Source organism: Strix uralensis, chromosome 7, assembly GCF_047716275.1.
Source record: "Strix uralensis isolate ZFMK-TIS-50842 chromosome 7, bStrUra1, whole genome shotgun sequence".
In the NCBI taxonomy this organism is placed as follows: Eukaryota; Metazoa; Chordata; class Aves; order Strigiformes; family Strigidae; genus Strix; species Strix uralensis.
Genome location: NC_133978.1, coordinates 16605871 through 16622367, shown reverse-complemented (window position 1 = coordinate 16622367; position 16497 = coordinate 16605871). Strand labels below are relative to the sequence as shown.

The 16497-nt window shown below is 36.8% G+C and overlaps 1 protein-coding gene across 19 annotated transcripts in view; it reads right to left on the bottom strand.

Moving 5' to 3' along the window:
- The window catches only part of KCNMA1 (potassium calcium-activated channel subfamily M alpha 1), a 514017-nt gene that overhangs the window by 366837 nt on the left and 130683 nt on the right, over positions 1-16497 (bottom strand). For all 19 annotated transcript variants that reach the window (XM_074874548.1, XM_074874549.1, XM_074874557.1 and 16 more), the window contains exon 2: positions 7766-7930. In XM_074874548.1, the coding sequence (XP_074730649.1) occupies positions 7766-7930 (165 nt within the window). The remainder of the gene's footprint in view (positions 1-7765; positions 7931-16497) is intronic.

Sequence of the window (16497 nt, the reverse complement as noted above, 5' to 3'; positions counted from 1 at the left end):
AGTAACTTTCTGTAGTCCATTCCACTCATACAGTCTTTGGAATAGATATGTTGGAAGATTACCCCTTCCCATACTCTGTAATACCTCTTTGATATCTGTTGTCCATTTGTCCAATCCATTTTTTGAATCTGCTGACACTGTCTTCATAGCCTCCCTTTACAAAAAAAAAAAAAAAACAACACCCAGAAGTTCACTGATCCTCATATTAAAAAATACTTTTTAAAAATATCTCTTAAGTTGATCTCTAACAACTTTCATAAGTGACCCTTGCTTTTAGCATCTGGTTAATAACAGTTTGGCATAGATTGTCCACAAACTTCCTTTGTGAACGCTGACCATATCCCATACCAGCCTTTTCTTCACACTTAAAACTCCCAGCAGCTTTTACCTTGTAAAGCAGCTGTTTCACATCCTTATTGCTTCTGTTGTATTTCTCTGTTCATTCTGTCACTCTTAAGATAGAAAAATAAGGACTTCACACAGTACTCAAGATGTGGGTATATAAAGATTTTTTTAAGTAACAAAATTACATCACCTGTCTTGTTCTTAAAAATGACCAGATTCAGTCAATTATTTCAGAGAACTATCCACAATAATGCCAAAATCTCTCCTCATCTCTATCCACCAGTTCTGGCTTCAGGATCATGTAAGAGTGGTTTAGATTTTTTTTCCCCTCAATACATTGCCCTACTTGTACACACACTGAAGTTCATCTGCCACATACTTGCTGTCATGGGTATGCTAATAATTTCCACACTTTAAGGTCATCATCAGGTCCTTTGTGTTTTACTTTCTTCATCTCTAAAATAAAAATAGTCACCTGCCTTAAGAGACAGTCATATACTTAATTTATTAACAGCTACTTATTCTGTCGTCCTCAGGAACATGTAGAAAGGCAAATTAAGGGTTAATGTGACCAGATAACTTACAATCATTATAATGTTTCTGAAGTGTTTAGCAGTCCCAAATGGTCAGGTAAAATCTCGTTTTTATGCTAGGAATTGGAAACAGATTGAGTACTGAGTAGGAAAAAAAAAGTATGACAGTAAACCTTGTACTGAAACTTTAGCGCATCTTCTGAAATCTTTCAACAACATGCTGAGAAACTCCAGTTTTGCTTTAACTTCTGTGAACTATTTTACTTGCTTATGAAAACAAGTCTTGATATGGGTTCTTGGTTCAATGGTGGTTCAATGAACACATAAAAAAAAAAAAACCAAAAACACACCAAACAAATCCAGTTATCCAAGAACGCATATGCTTCACTGTTGAAAAACTAACGTCAGGTTTGGATTTCTAAAAGGTTTGGGATTATGAGCACAAAAGACTAAATCACTGACAAATACATTACATTTCTGTTGACAAGTCAATTAATACATTTTATTCTAAATTAAGTCCCATTCAGATTAACTGCATACTAAGAACATAACAGGTGCTCAGAAAAAAAAACTATGTTAATTCCACAAGATGTCTTCAGGATGACAGGGTCCCACAGTGGAAAGAAAAAGACAGACCAGAATTTACAAGAGCTTTGTTTATCCTTGAGAAAGCTTGTTAAACTACATATTCAAATTCTGAGATGTTACATACTCAAGGTTGCTCAAGGTTTCTCTTCCTGCTTTGCAAATCTAGCAAAATAGCTGATAGTGTCAAGAATGCTGTCAAAAAAACTGTATGTATACCAAATGTACCTGTCCTCTCCAAATTCATATCTGTCAGGGATACCAAATTATCCATTGAGCACCTATTCTCATTAAAGTCATGAGAGAGCTGTTACTGCCTTTGGAAGTAGGGAGAAACCCCACATAATTTCTGTGCTGCTAAATTTCACTTTGGCTGCTAGGCAACTGTAACGTATTGCAAGAGGTGGTGGGGCTCTTCTCCCTCTCAATGTTAAAAGAATCTGAGTCCTCTACTTCAGGAAAAAAAGAAAAAAAAAAAAAGCAGCAAGAGCAAATTAAGCTGTGAAAATAACCGGAAAAAAAAACCTCAAGCAATATATAGCATACTTACATTTTTTTTTTCCAGGAAAATCTACTATAATTACTTAAATATTTAAAAATCCACTGGTTTTCCTTACTTGTGTTTTTTCAAAACACTCCACCACCTCTCAAGCAATTCACCTGAATACAAACTTAAAGAAAAAAAACCAACACCAGTACTTGTTAATTCCATTGCTTCATGTGTTTTCTTCCCCTCTACGGTACTCTTATTTGATATAATTTTTAATTAATCTCCTCCTTATGACATATTTATGGACAAAACCTATGTCTTACCTAAGTAAAAATAACTGACTTACACTTAAGAATGTTTGTTTGAGCAAGAGTACTGCAAATTAGTTGCATTTCAGTACCACATATATTTATAATCAAACTGTGATCATTATAAACAAATTATAAAACCTGAAGGCTTACATTTTTATAAAGTCACAGAAAGATGTCACTCTTACATTTCCCTGAATAAGCAGTAAAGCCTTGCAGCATTTTTAACACGTTTTTCAGAAGTCCAGTCAAGGATTTAAATCTTTCCGTAGTAAACATTTGGCACACTCTTTATTCACTGGTTGGTCTTCGATTCAGACTTTTAATGGCATTCTAAAATTTTGACACCAATTTCTCAGAAACAGTAATGTGTAGTCCTTGCAGAATGAGACCCACTGCCAAGCAGAGTCCCAAGTTAGTCCCAAGTTTTATTACTAACCTCAAAACTTTGTTCTATCTTGCCAAAACATTTTTAAAACTTGGATTTTTCAACTTTTGAACATGTAGGACAGTCATAGCTGGGGAAAAAAAGAATGACTGCTGGATTTTTTGGATAGATGGAAGAGAATGTAGCAACAATTATACGTTCCAACCAAACTATGTTACAGAAAATTTCTATTTAATTTTAAATCTATACTGGGGAACATATAGTCACTTTTTACTTTAAGAATACACCTTCATATACCACTTCCTCATCCTTAGGTTTTTAAATGTAGTCAGTAACTATTAAGAACATTAAGAAAGCAACCTAAATAATCTTCTAATTAAACAACTTACTAATAAACAACTTAATTAAATACTACTGCCCCACTAATTGCCAGACCCTCTTTTCTACCCCCCACCCCAAAGGGCTTTTCTTCTCTTCCTTTCAATGCTGCCAATCTGAAATATATTTTCATCATGCAGTAATTAAAATCCAAAGACTTATACACTCCATCTTAACACAAATTTGCCTGTTTCTGACTCCTTTTCTTTTAGGTATTGTGAGAGTCAAAACCACTACATGGTGCTTAGCACAAACTAAAGAATGCCCATATCTCTGCTATGCGTTTACAGGTCATGTGTTAAAAATGGAACAAAAACCAACTTGCTCCACTATTTTATCTCCTGGATTTGCACTTCAAATAATAATTTTTCTTTCTTTGTCAGTTTAAAGGAGAGTCCACATTCAACTGTGTCCTACATTGAACTATTGTTGAAGTATGATTTTCAACAATATATGTAAGATTTTCCCTTATATAGCAAACACTTTACCTAATTAAGAAATTCTTTTTCTTCTTACTCAAATGATTAAAAAATTTAATTTCTGGAAGCAAAATCAGTTTATAAACACCTTTAATTTCCTGCTTCTTCAGATTAATTTTGAATGTGTCTGATTCTTCTTTGAGAAACCCACCTCAGGAATTTTTGTCTGACACATCCATCATCTACAGCATTATATAGCACTTTAAAGTAAATCAGTATTTCCCTGAATGGATTTTAAGCAAACTGTTAGCATTCACTGTTATTTATATTTATGCCACTCAACATCAATTGCAAACAGAACTGCATGGGTTCAATTAGCAAGTTCTTAAGCTTATGCAATTTAATATGGACATATTTTTAAACAGTATGTAAAAGTCACATCTACGTTATTTAAGAGCAAAAGCCACATTTTCAAAGGTTGTGCCACCAAGAACATGAAGTTCTAGTCATGCTTGTAAAACCTAAAGAATGAGGAGAAAAGGATATTCTGACCACACAACTGTAGGCACCATGTCTAGCTATCTCAGTTTTGTGCACTACTTCAGAAAAAAAAAAAAAAAAAAAGGGTTTCCAACTTAAAGACATTCTGGATCACCCTCTACAAACATCTCCCTCCAAACCCTGCCCTTCAGATGAAACTGCATAGTGTGAATATTCCTTTGTGCATAAACGACTTCTGAAATGTCAAGTGTAGAATTTAGCTCCTTAAACAGTAAGAATATCTAGCTCTATTCCAGTACTTTAGCTCTACAATATTCACATGACCTACTAAATCAACTGCAATATTAGCACAATCCCATGTACATGCCACTTTTATGTCTATTCCACCTAATCTTGCTGTCTTTAACAGACAAAAGTTACACTATGAGAAACTCAGTTGACATAACAATAAAACAAGTGATGGACAAATGCTTTGAAAATTTAGTGGTTTAATTATTTAGCAAGTAAATTTCCCATTCTTGTTTCTCATGTTTCTTCCCGTAACAAAAAAGAAAAAAAAAATCTCTTTGTAACAAAATGAAAACTACTCCTAGAGACTGAAAGAACAGAAATCTGTTTCCAAATGGTTCTGTGTTGGGATTAATACATAAACACTGTGAGCAGCAGGGAACAGGGGAAACTCCTACCTCATGTAACTAAGAGCTAAGGATACAAGTGGAGATGTCAATAGGATATATTTTAGACACTATCCTTTCCAATAAACCTGCTCCTAGATACTCACATGATGAGGGACTAACATCTAAGAAATGACACAAGGCAAACATTTCATATTGAAGAACCAGACATAACTGACCGCTTCCATGGAGCAATGCATGGAACTAGCAGCACCAATTCTTCTGTACTCCAAAAAAGTAAGAAAGAATAGGTGTAAACAATATTGACTTTTACATAAGAGCACCAGTATGAAAAGCTTTTCTGCCAGGGAAAGAGTTAATTCTGCCAGTGATCAGAATCACTTCCACAGAGAATGTGTGAAAGTTATTCTGTATACAGAGATTAACTTGCACAATACCCATATCTTTGGCTTCACCTAGTTAGCTTTAACATGTATGTGTAAAAAATACTGCCAAAATTTAAATTACTAGCTTGATTTTTTTCCACAAGTCACAGCAAACACCACTGGCAAGCCCAGATATCCATCACAAATAGGTTTTACAGAGTTCCAGATACTTTAAAAGGTTGATTTATTTTTATTTGAAACAGAACATTTAATTGAAGTCAAAAGCAAAATATTCCAAAGTTTGAGAAGGTTGTAATTACTCTTTTTGTTCAGTCTTTAAATGTAATGCTTCCTCTTTCATTAATGGAATGGGAGGGGAAAAGACTAAGAACACTATTTTGGGGGTTTTTTGCTTTTATTTCAGTTAGAGAACTCTTCCCTCTCCCACAACCACCAATTAATTAAATTATTTTAAGACAACTAGTGTTGAGGGGAAGCACCTCTTTCAAAGATTTCAGAGCCACTTTGTTTGTCAGGAATGGATTAAATAATTTCACTAACTGTCTCCAATGACCCAGATCATGAATAAGACGACATCCCTTACCTTCCAGTTAGATGTATTGAAACACACAATTTGGAAATTTTTTTTTCCAAAATAATTTTCAAACTAAAAAAAAAAAAAGTTAAGTTTTCAACTAGTTCTACATCTACAATATAAAAATGTACTATTATTCCTTCAGCTGCAGATATCTCATACAATTTTGATTTCATAGCACTGTAAAGCCACAATTCTTTCCTCTTCAGGGGAAAAAAAATAATTTCACACTGATTCAGAAATATAATAGCTGGCAGGAATAGGCTGTGTTAAGTTAGTAAGAATTCATGAGTAAGTCATAATATTTTCAAACAATATACTTTGATAAAAATAGTGACTTGACTTAGTTGCAACCTATATCTACAAATAATGTGAACATTCTCTCTAGCAAAAATGTTCATTGAGGCAGTTAACCTTTAGCAAATATAACCATAAAGTAAAATTTAAATGAACAATTGGTGTTCATACTGGAAATGGCCCTCCAGAAATTACACTCTATCAATTCAAATCCTGAAATTGATGAGTGCTATATTAAAATAAATTCATCTTGTTTTCTAAACTGAACGAAATTAACTAACAGACTCCATATATTGCTACTTTATTTCTCAGACGGTTAGTAATATTGATGAGCCCAGATGTGTACAATACCTGCCGTTATACCTTGACAAGAATATAAATCCAATCTCAGAAATAATCTGACCGAATGATGTTGGCCAGCTGTCTACAAAAAATTCTGGAAATACACTAGACCCTTATAAAATGCAGTGCCAAACTGCAAGTACAAAAAAAAAAATGCTCCAAAAGAAATACACAGTCATCAAATGGAACTGAGTAAGTTCGGCTAGTATCTTGAATAAAAATACTTAGTAAAATGTGGTTTATATTTTAGGTTGTGGTCTTGATCGTTGGTTTGCATTTGTGCTCACATATACCTCAGTTAAAACAACACAGGCCAATTTCTGATTGCATAGCTAGTGGCATAGGACTCTGGTTTTGGATAATTTCTAGCCTTGATACTTAAATTGGAACAAGCAGCATGGCACTAAGATTTGTCATTTTTAATGCTGAAGATGTCAAGAAAACATGAAAAAGATCAATATGATGCTTTTCATAAGATGATCATTATGTCAGCTTCACGTAGAAGACGCAGTGCTAAAAGGAGCAATGGAACGTGCTTTCAAGCTATTGATAGAAGTCATCATTTAACATAAGCAGACGAGCAAAAGGTATTTTTAGGAAAAAATAATCAAAGTATTATTGCAGAACTAACCAAGACAGTAGCAATTGAGCCACCCTATCTTTTCACTGTAAAAGACTTGATTGGGAAGTGCAATTTCTTTTCCTTCCCTTCCCTATCCCACCCAAATAATTACAGACTGTAACTGACTCTTAATCAAAGTAAACAATTAAGGACACAAATTCTGTTTCCAGTTTAATCCAAGCTAGTAACAAAATGGGATTTAAATCACTTCAGCTGTTAGCTTATAAGTACATGCATTCTAACATGGAAACTAATGAAAATCACACAGGAGACACCTTTTACTGCGGTGATCTCCACAGAAAACCCTTGGCAATGAAGTATGAGTTGACAAGGCTATAAAATGTTCAAATAAAGTGAAAACTATAATTTTTTTCAGTAGAACTTTAAAGTACGTATTATCAATATCTGATTTGTGGCTCTATTTGATACATAACTCTTCACATGTTTGAAAGATTTCCTAAGTTAATAAAGAAAAAGATCAAGAGAACACAAAAGCATTGCTAGTTTATTGAAAGTACCAGAAACCCCATTGCATGATCAATTCAAACTTGTCTTTGCTTTACAGTTCAGACCACTATACACTTTAGTAACACTGTGCTTATTGTCTAAGTTGGCTTCCAGTTTTGCTAGCACAAGTTTACTTCCAGACAAAATAGGCCTATAGTTTTACCACATAATATGAAATTACTAAACTCATTGTTTGTAGTACAGTTCAAAATTATGGTGCCACATTACGGAAATAGGCTGAGGGGTGGGCTGGAAGACCGTTTTTTCTGACTTGCTGGCTCCGCTTCTCTCTCGCAGTGGAAATTAGTCTGCTATTTTACTTCCAAAGAGAAAATTGTTATTGACTCAGTACTGATGCAACAAACCAATCAAAAATCCTCCACTAATGCTGCAACACAGTGTTTGTTTAAAAATGTTCTTTAAAATAAGAACATAGAAAATCATAGAAAACTTACAAGTACTCTGCCAGTTAATGTCTGGGCAGATATCATGACTCCTGCCCAATCCTTCACGGAGGTCATCCATCCCACTTCTGCTGCCACATTCTCCTCTTTTTCATCTGTTGGTTTGCAGGTCCCATCTGCCTGTGTATCTCCACCACCATTGATCTTCTGGGCCTCCTACAAAGTAAGTATTTGGGTTAGTTAATGTTTAGCAATTTGACAGTGAAAGAGTACATTTGCAGGTAAGAAGTGCTATGAAAAAAGCAGATCAGTCTTTCTGGTAGATGAAATGAAGCACCTACTTGGCCATCTCTCTTTAGAAATAAAAATGTTCTACAAAGTACCAGACTAACAACTAGATAATAATACTCTCCTTGACAATACATCTTAAAAACATATATTTAGAATCAAATATGTTATACGTTCCTTCCCTGTAAGAGCAGCATAATTGCCAAGAGCTATGTATGCAATTATAGAGCTATATATAAATGAGTTTGTCAGACAAACACTGAAGGACCTTTTGATGTAACAGTTCAAAACAAAGAGTACCAGGTGTGAACATAATTTATGTACAATTTTAATTTACTATCCCTAGAATTAATTATCCGAGTAAGCCTTCACTGAGAAGCATGATGTAACAAGACAATAATTACCAAGTGTGAGGGGAACAAAATACACCATAGAGAATCTGCAGGGAGCTGCCATGCTATCAGTGAACCAGTGTTTCAATGAAAGTGTTTAATATATCACAGGAATTCTTCTGTCAGTAAGTGGCTCTCGTAGAACGGAGAGCTGGAAATTAAAGAGGACCCTCAGCTGCACTAAGCTGCCTGATGAGTCACATGCACTGGAATTCATATCAGTCTCTCGCGGATGCTGCAGTAAGGATGTCGTGCTCTGTAACTGCCTGCTACGTGCTACAGTCATGGATGCTGCACAAAAAATCAAGGGAAATGATAGGAAAATCCAGCCTGGATTGTACAACATTTAAAACATATCGTATGCAAAGTGCCATGCGCATGCCTTTGGTGACAGCATAACACTAATTACTTCCTGAATACTTGAAAAGTTATGCAAAAGAAGCATATAGGAGGCAGCAAAATTCAGTGCTGAGGCAAGTAGTGAGAACCTGAGCTGCACCCACAGATCTACATTAGTGCTTCAAGCACTCTGAACAGACCAACAGCTTGAAAGATCCTGTTTATAAATGACCTGCCTATAGATCACTAAGCAGGAAATCAATTGCCATTAATCCCCTTTGCGATATCTGTTATACAAGCAAAGATGTTTGATGACGGTTCAGTGATTATTAACTACAGTAGGAATACTACACTATCACAGTCAAAATGCATAGCTTCGATGGCCTTGAGGACACAGCTGGACATAAAGGTAACGGCACTTCCTGACAGCAGTACAGAACTAATAAAGCAGTTGCACTGAATCTGTCCTAAAAATGTAATATGGAGGCCAACAGTTGCTTTTAGAGAGTCTCAGTATTGCAACTTAATTAGCTAATCAGATTCTTCCCTGTTAGTCTCTTTTCTGAAATGCGGGCTCTATCTTCTTACTAGCAATTACAGCACAGTGCATGATGAGGCTACTGATAATAACAAATCATTGAGAGTTACAACAGTAATTCAGTACTTCCTAAGCAAATAACCAGACAGAAGATAAAAGCTACTTTGTATTTGCGTAACTGGACCTCATTCCCTGACGAATTTTGATGCAGTGAATCAGATGTTTTGCACTCAGCATTGAAAGACATATACTGCATTGCACACTCACAGAGAACAACCTACAGAAATGAGCTCATTGCTTAGGACAGTGACATATGGTATAGCACAAGGCATTTCCAGGAGAGTAACACTTGGCTAGGGACAGTTTGTGACTCATATCATCACCAAGCCATACAGATCACCCCCAAAGAAATGCCTAGATCACCATCACTCTTTTGATTATAAACCAGAAAAGAGAAACCTAGCTTCATTTTTGAGCGGACAGTGTAGCTGTATATACCAGACATTGTAGTAAAACAAAGTATTGAGGTTTAGGCAACCTAAACCCATCTCCAAGGCCCTGGGGGCACTCACAGGCCTCACTGGCCCTAGCTGCTCTCCTCAAGGGTCTCCCCCGACCCTGCCTGTGGCCCAGGACACCATTTCAGCCCAGTCCAGGGCCACCAGCTCCCCACAGCCCTGTCCCACCCAGCCATTGGCTCTGCTGAGCCAGACCCCACCAGTCGAGTCAGCCCACAGCTTCTTTCCCTCACCGGGCCTGATCCTTACCCTCACCCACAGGTTGACGTCCCAGGCTGGCCCTGGCCTGGCCCCAAGGAGGTTCCTGATGGCCAGGGCTAGGGCTGCCCCAACCTGCCTTGTGCCCCAGCTGGATGGTGGGACATGGCCCTGACTGCCAGGTCCTCAGGGAGCCCCCAGCCCTACAGTGCCCTGACAGCTACTGCCTTGTTAAAAATTACATGTACCATTTATTTCTCTCTTCCCACCAGTTTGTCTGCCTTTTGTAACTGTTAGAGCTTTATCTTTCAGATTGTAAACTCTATGTGCCAGATTTTACTGCATGGTCCTCTGCTGCACAGCACAGTAGGCTTTTATACTCTGTACAAGTTTATACTGAATAAAAGTATTAATGTGTTTTTTATAGTAAAAGAGGTGTAATTATCTCTTTCTCTCAGATAGAAAACTGAGATGGTGATTGTCTAACTCAGTCACCAGAGAAGTCATGGAGAGAGCAAGGATGAAACCACAGACTTTCTTGATTTTTCCACACAGCACCCCTATTTAAAATCTCAGGGATGCACACCTTGCTAAAAACATTCATAATTATGGATTTTAGTATAGAAAGTCACACAACTTTCTATATTAAACAAAAAGAGCTGAATGGAAAAGTCCATTTTATGGTAGTCAACTTGAAAGTATTAAGGTTAGAAAATTCTATTATTCTCTACATACTCCTTCCTTACCCTAAAACATTTTGTCAATGTATCAAACAGAATTTTAAAGATTTGATTATTCATAGGATTATTAAAGCTACCTAACACTCAATAAAACAGTAGACATTTGACTTCACTGAAGGAAAAAGGTAGCTTTTTTATTTTCAAAAGGTTCTAATACCCTACAGTTCTTTTTGCTGTATTGAATTTTGGTTAGAAATAGAATAAAGCAGTAAGATGTGACAGACCTAATTCAGTATCTGATTCTCTGAAGGTATTAAAGTCTGTAATACATTTCAACGGCTGTATTTCTGCATGTATACCACTTATTTCACCTCTATTAAAATCTCCCACCCATATTATATTTTAATTAAGAAATAAGTAAAACAATCATCCCCTGCCACATATCATTTGGGCTCATGATCAGCTCCATACCAAGCCTAACTCTTACAATTATTGTACCTACAATTAATATACAGGTTAGTTGCTGTTATTTAATATTTGTATTTAGTTGGTATATTTTACATTTTTCATCTACACGGCTAGTTTCTTGTTTCATTGGCAGTTAAGTATTAAGAAAAGTTTATTCCCAAGTCATTATGCAACTGTGTAGAGATCACTGAAAGAGATTTAAACACTGCTTTCATTTACACTGTGTACAAATCAGTTCTGCTGATTAACTGTATAGTCCCCTTCCATTACTAGTTCTTCACCACAAAGCACTGAGTAACCAACACCACAACCTGAAGAAGGTGCTTAAAAAAAAAAAAATAACCTGACAGCGACGGTAATTGTTTAATTATTTACAGGCTCAGTAGCTAGAAGTAAGGTAATATCATCTTTATCCACTCTGCTTACCTGTTCTTTCACAAAGTGTTCATTATTTTAATTACTTGATGACAGGAACATTTAGGTAGATTAAGTGAGAAACAGCATCTTTTGTGAAATATGTATTTCCTGAACTTAATGACAAAATGGAAGAGAATGCATGGTGAGAAAGGGTGCACAGGAATCAGGACTCACTGTTCTACCAATGGTTTGACACAGACCTGGACCAGAAACTTCAAAGCTTTGTCTTATATTTTCAACAATAAAAACTGCTTCTCGTGGTTTGAGCTCAGAGGGAAACTGAGCACCATGCAGCCACTCACTCCACCTCCCCCCCAACACTGAGAAGGAGGAAATAAAGCGAAAGGCTCAGGAAATTGAGATAAGGACAGGGAGGGATGATATAATCCATTAAGGCAAAGGCAAAAGACAGACTCATTAGGGGAAGAAAAAAGAACTTAACATTTAATACAGACACTAACAACAGCAACACGTAACAGAGTAGGACCATGAGAAGCATTACCACATCCTGAAAACACCTTCCCCCATCCTCGCTTCTTCCCGGGCTCAGCTTTGCTCCTGATATCTCTACCTGCTCCCCGCCAGCAGCACAGGGGGCAGGGAATGGGGGGTGCGGTCAGTCCTGCAGCTTCTTCCACCTCAGGGAGGGGGAACTTCTGGCATTCCTCTCCTGCTCCAGCGTGGTCCCCCTCTCACAGGGGACAGTCCTCTGCAAACCAGCTCCGACATGAGTCACACCCACGGGCGTGTGGGTCACCCCCACACGATGCAATCCTCCCAGTGCTGAACTACAACAGCGGGGGCTTCTTCCCAGGGGGTCCCGGTCTCCTTCAGGCACAGTCACCTGGGTCGGCGTGAGGTCTTTCACAAGCCTCAAATGGGCATCTGCCCCAGCACAGACCCCCATGGGTGGCAGGGAGGGGCCCTGCTATCCTACCATGGGATACAGGGGGGCTCTACACTGGCGCACCTCCCCCCTCTCCTCCTCTATCCTTCCACTACCTCAGCACTCACACAGATGTTTCCCTCGCAACTTCTCTCAACTCCACCAACTCCTCCCAGGTTCCGCTTCTTAAATATGTTACCACAGAGGCGCAGCTAATTGGCCCGGCCTTGGTGCAAAGGTGGGTCTCACTTGGAGCCAGGGGAGCTTTGAGAAGCTTCTCACAGGGGGCCACTGCTGGAGTCCCCTCCCCTGCTACCAAAAAAACACTGCCACTCACTCAAACCAGGACATTGGTTTATATTACACAAGTTAAACGCAGCTTATATTACACAAGCTTAAACACAGTTAGCTTAAGAAAACAGACTTCAAAAGGGAAAAGACACTCAAAACCAACTTTCATTTTTGACAATGTAGTCCTGCCTGCTTCACTTTACCTCTCTCTAGAATATCTGTACAAACATCAAAGTAATGAACAGACACTCCATTCAACACAGGACTCCACAAAATAAAACCAAAAAATTATTATGAAAACTTAAAACATCATCTGAGAATAATTTGTCTCTTTAGAAGCCCTAAAGAAACAGGATACTATGAAGACAACCTGATAAACACTGTCTGAAGTATGGTCCTGAAAAAAAACTTGGTCTATTGTTAAGATATGTTAGAAAACATAGGCAGGCAATGCAAGGGAAAAGAACTGAGTTAAAGTCTGGTGAAACAAAGAAAAGGACTTCTGATATTCCTGTTTACCAAATATCTAAGCAGTATGAATAGCACACAAAAAACAAAGTATCAACTGTAACAAGAATATAGAGCGTTAAGTGATTCCCACATCACACAAGAGGAAGCAGTACGCTCAATTTAAGCAGATTTTTAAAAACAGTAATATGGATGGAGTAAGCCCAGTATCAGCCTTGGAACTCCATCCTAGGGAACATGAGATAAGGGCTACCAGAATAGCAGTTGCACCTGGTTTGAAGTATGCAGTAATAACACAGTGATAAAATATAGTTTGGGGAAGTTAGGGAAGGGCTGCTTTTGATAATGATACCAGCAACTTGCAATTTTATCTCTATTAACTGCCCCTCAATTAACAGCAGTGCATTCCTAGAGCCTGCATTTTAAGAAATGTTTTGTATCAGATCAACAACACTTTCATACTGGCCACTCTTATACAGTAGAAATCTATGTTTATGTTCCTTTCCTTTTCATTCATCTGTTTCCCCAAAGCCACCAACAGATGCTATTTGAAGAGGAATAATTTTGCATAAGACTATTTCTCCTTTCTGTTAGGTGGACCTCTGAAACACTGAGTTTAAAATTATTAGACCTTTATCAATAATTCAATCACATGCCCTTAGATACATTCTCTCACCATTTTGGTAACTCCAAACAGGGGTCTTCAATGTATATAAAACCATAATATTCTGCTGCATTCTCAGCAGCTGGGCAATATACAGTGTATGTCAAGACATCAGTTACCTACTAAATAATTGCCACAACAGATGTTCTCCATCAGATATAGCTACCGTCTGTAGCCTTCATCTTAACAGTTACTAAGTACCAGTTCATCCAGTGCTAAAAACAAGCAAAACAAAAAAACATGAAGCAATTCACCTGTTCTACTGCAGTTTAGCAAACACTGGATTGCATTGGAATATTAATAAATAAAGCAGATGGGAATGTGCGAAATAGCTTTATGGAGACTTACAAACCTCTTTGAAAAGAGTCAATCTTGTAAGAAAGAAAAAGCAAAGGCTAAACTAACTAAATGTGAGCTAAGAGGTACTCCCTATAAACTGGCCCATCCACTTCATTTCATTGAATATTGGGTTCTTAGTCAATATTAGGTTACACTGACGTCACTTATCACACTGTAGCTACGGTTTGGCTAGTTTCAAGGGATTAATAATTGATACCCAGAAAAACATTATTCCTTTCACTGAATAAAAGGAAACAGAATGATCTGTGGAAAACATGGCTGATGAGATAGCCAAGCATTTTCTCTCATAAAATATTCACAAGCAGTTTAAGACTGAGACGGTAAACTCCTGTGAGACAACTACAGAAATTCTGAGAAGTTTACTTTCTGTGCTGACCAAAAAAAAATTCCTTCACAGTGAAGAGTCTAGGTTCCAAGACCAAATACAATTTCTCTTTTTCCAGTGACCAGATTCTCTGTTGCATTTGTGCATACCTTCAGTAATCCTGACAGATTTTTTTTTTTCTGTGCCCTTCATATTTCCAGCATGGGTTACCTGTGTAAAATCCCCTTTTCATGTCATTGTTTTGACTGACAAAAACTACTCCAGTAGAGGAGTTAACTCTAAAACCTTGACCCGAGAGGCAAGGGAAACTAGATTAGTAAAATACAGTGTTCCAGCCACAATCCCACAAACAGCATAACAGCCTGTCAAAAGATGGGTTCTTGAGTATGGTTCTCACTTAAGAATATGAAACAGCAGACACCTACGTTATTTGAAATAATTTAAAAAAAAAAAAAAAAGACTCAGTACAAAGTTTAAAATTTTCTACACATTAATGGAGGTGTTATGATGTAACACCTCGATTGATGTAAAACAGGATTTCTGAATAACTGGAAAGCTGGCTGAGTGATTTCCATACCAACTTAAGAACTGGGAGACATGCTGCAGTCTGTTCTGCCACCAAATTTTGAAGTCCTCAGCCATGTTATGTAGTCTCTTCATGTCTTCACCCCACAGCTATAGAACAAGAGTAATGGTAGTTTCCATTGCACAGAAATCTTATCAAGATATATATATTTAGGATTTTAAGAGTTTCAGTATTACACAAATGGCAGACAATGCAGGGCATAGTGTAGGAAATCATAAAGTAAGACACACTAATAACATACCGGTGAAGACTGTTAAACTAGTTATACAATTAAACATATAAGCTTTGACTATAAGTTCAGAAGTTTGTGTGAATAATTTCATTTATATTGATTCAGAAAAATAAATCCTTAACTCTTCCTTTGTTACTTCTGATTGTATATCAGACCACATTTACAGAAATAAATAACTAGTCAACTTGTCATAAAACTACATAAAAAGTTAACTTACTGTCTGCAATACATAAATAAATAAAACCAGGGTGAGTCACTAATGTACAAGGTAGGAGTAGTCACTGAAAATATTTCACAAATTGTCAACCTTACATCTAGTCCATATCCATAAATTTATTTTCCTTTTCTACAGTCAAGAGAGCATTTCTTATTAATTTCCTTTAAGATGACTAAATCATTATTGTATTAAAATATTCCCTAAAGACCCTGGTCAATTAGAAAGTAGCAGACAAAAGGGCAAAACAAGCATTTCATTTTATTAATGGGGACACTAAGTTTAAATCAAAGGAGACGTGTCATTCTTCTACATACTGTAGAAAAAGGTACATTAGGCAGATTAGACAATTAACTATGTAAAACAGAATATTAGTCTTTAACCGTCTTTTCTGTGCTTCAAGCATTATACTGAAACCATTCTTTCAAAAGGTATTTTAGAAAGAACTGTAAAGTAGCCATACCAGACCACTAACATTAAATATAATGGAAATTAAATTTGTAAAAATATATGAAGCAATATCAGATGGGACTGTTATCAAAACTATAGAAAGGGAAGTGATCCTTAATGTAAAAGCACAGAGGAGGGTAGAAAAGTGCATGCATTTTCTGTTATCCTCCCATTTTGTTTCCTAATAGAAGGCAAATCAAAGAAGCATACAATTGAAACGCGAATTGGTACAGACATTATCACAAAATGAACACTGCCAAATTACCAACACCCTATTAATTAGGATTAATCCAGGAGAAATTTCTTTCTGTCACAGATGATAAAACAGTTTAAATATCAATAATTCAACAAAAACTTGTTACAAGCAATAAAAAAACACACATTTCACTTACTGTATTCATACTTAACTCACTTTTGTGACACTATGTGATTCACTGCAACCCGGAAGTCTCAAAGTGCTTCATGAATG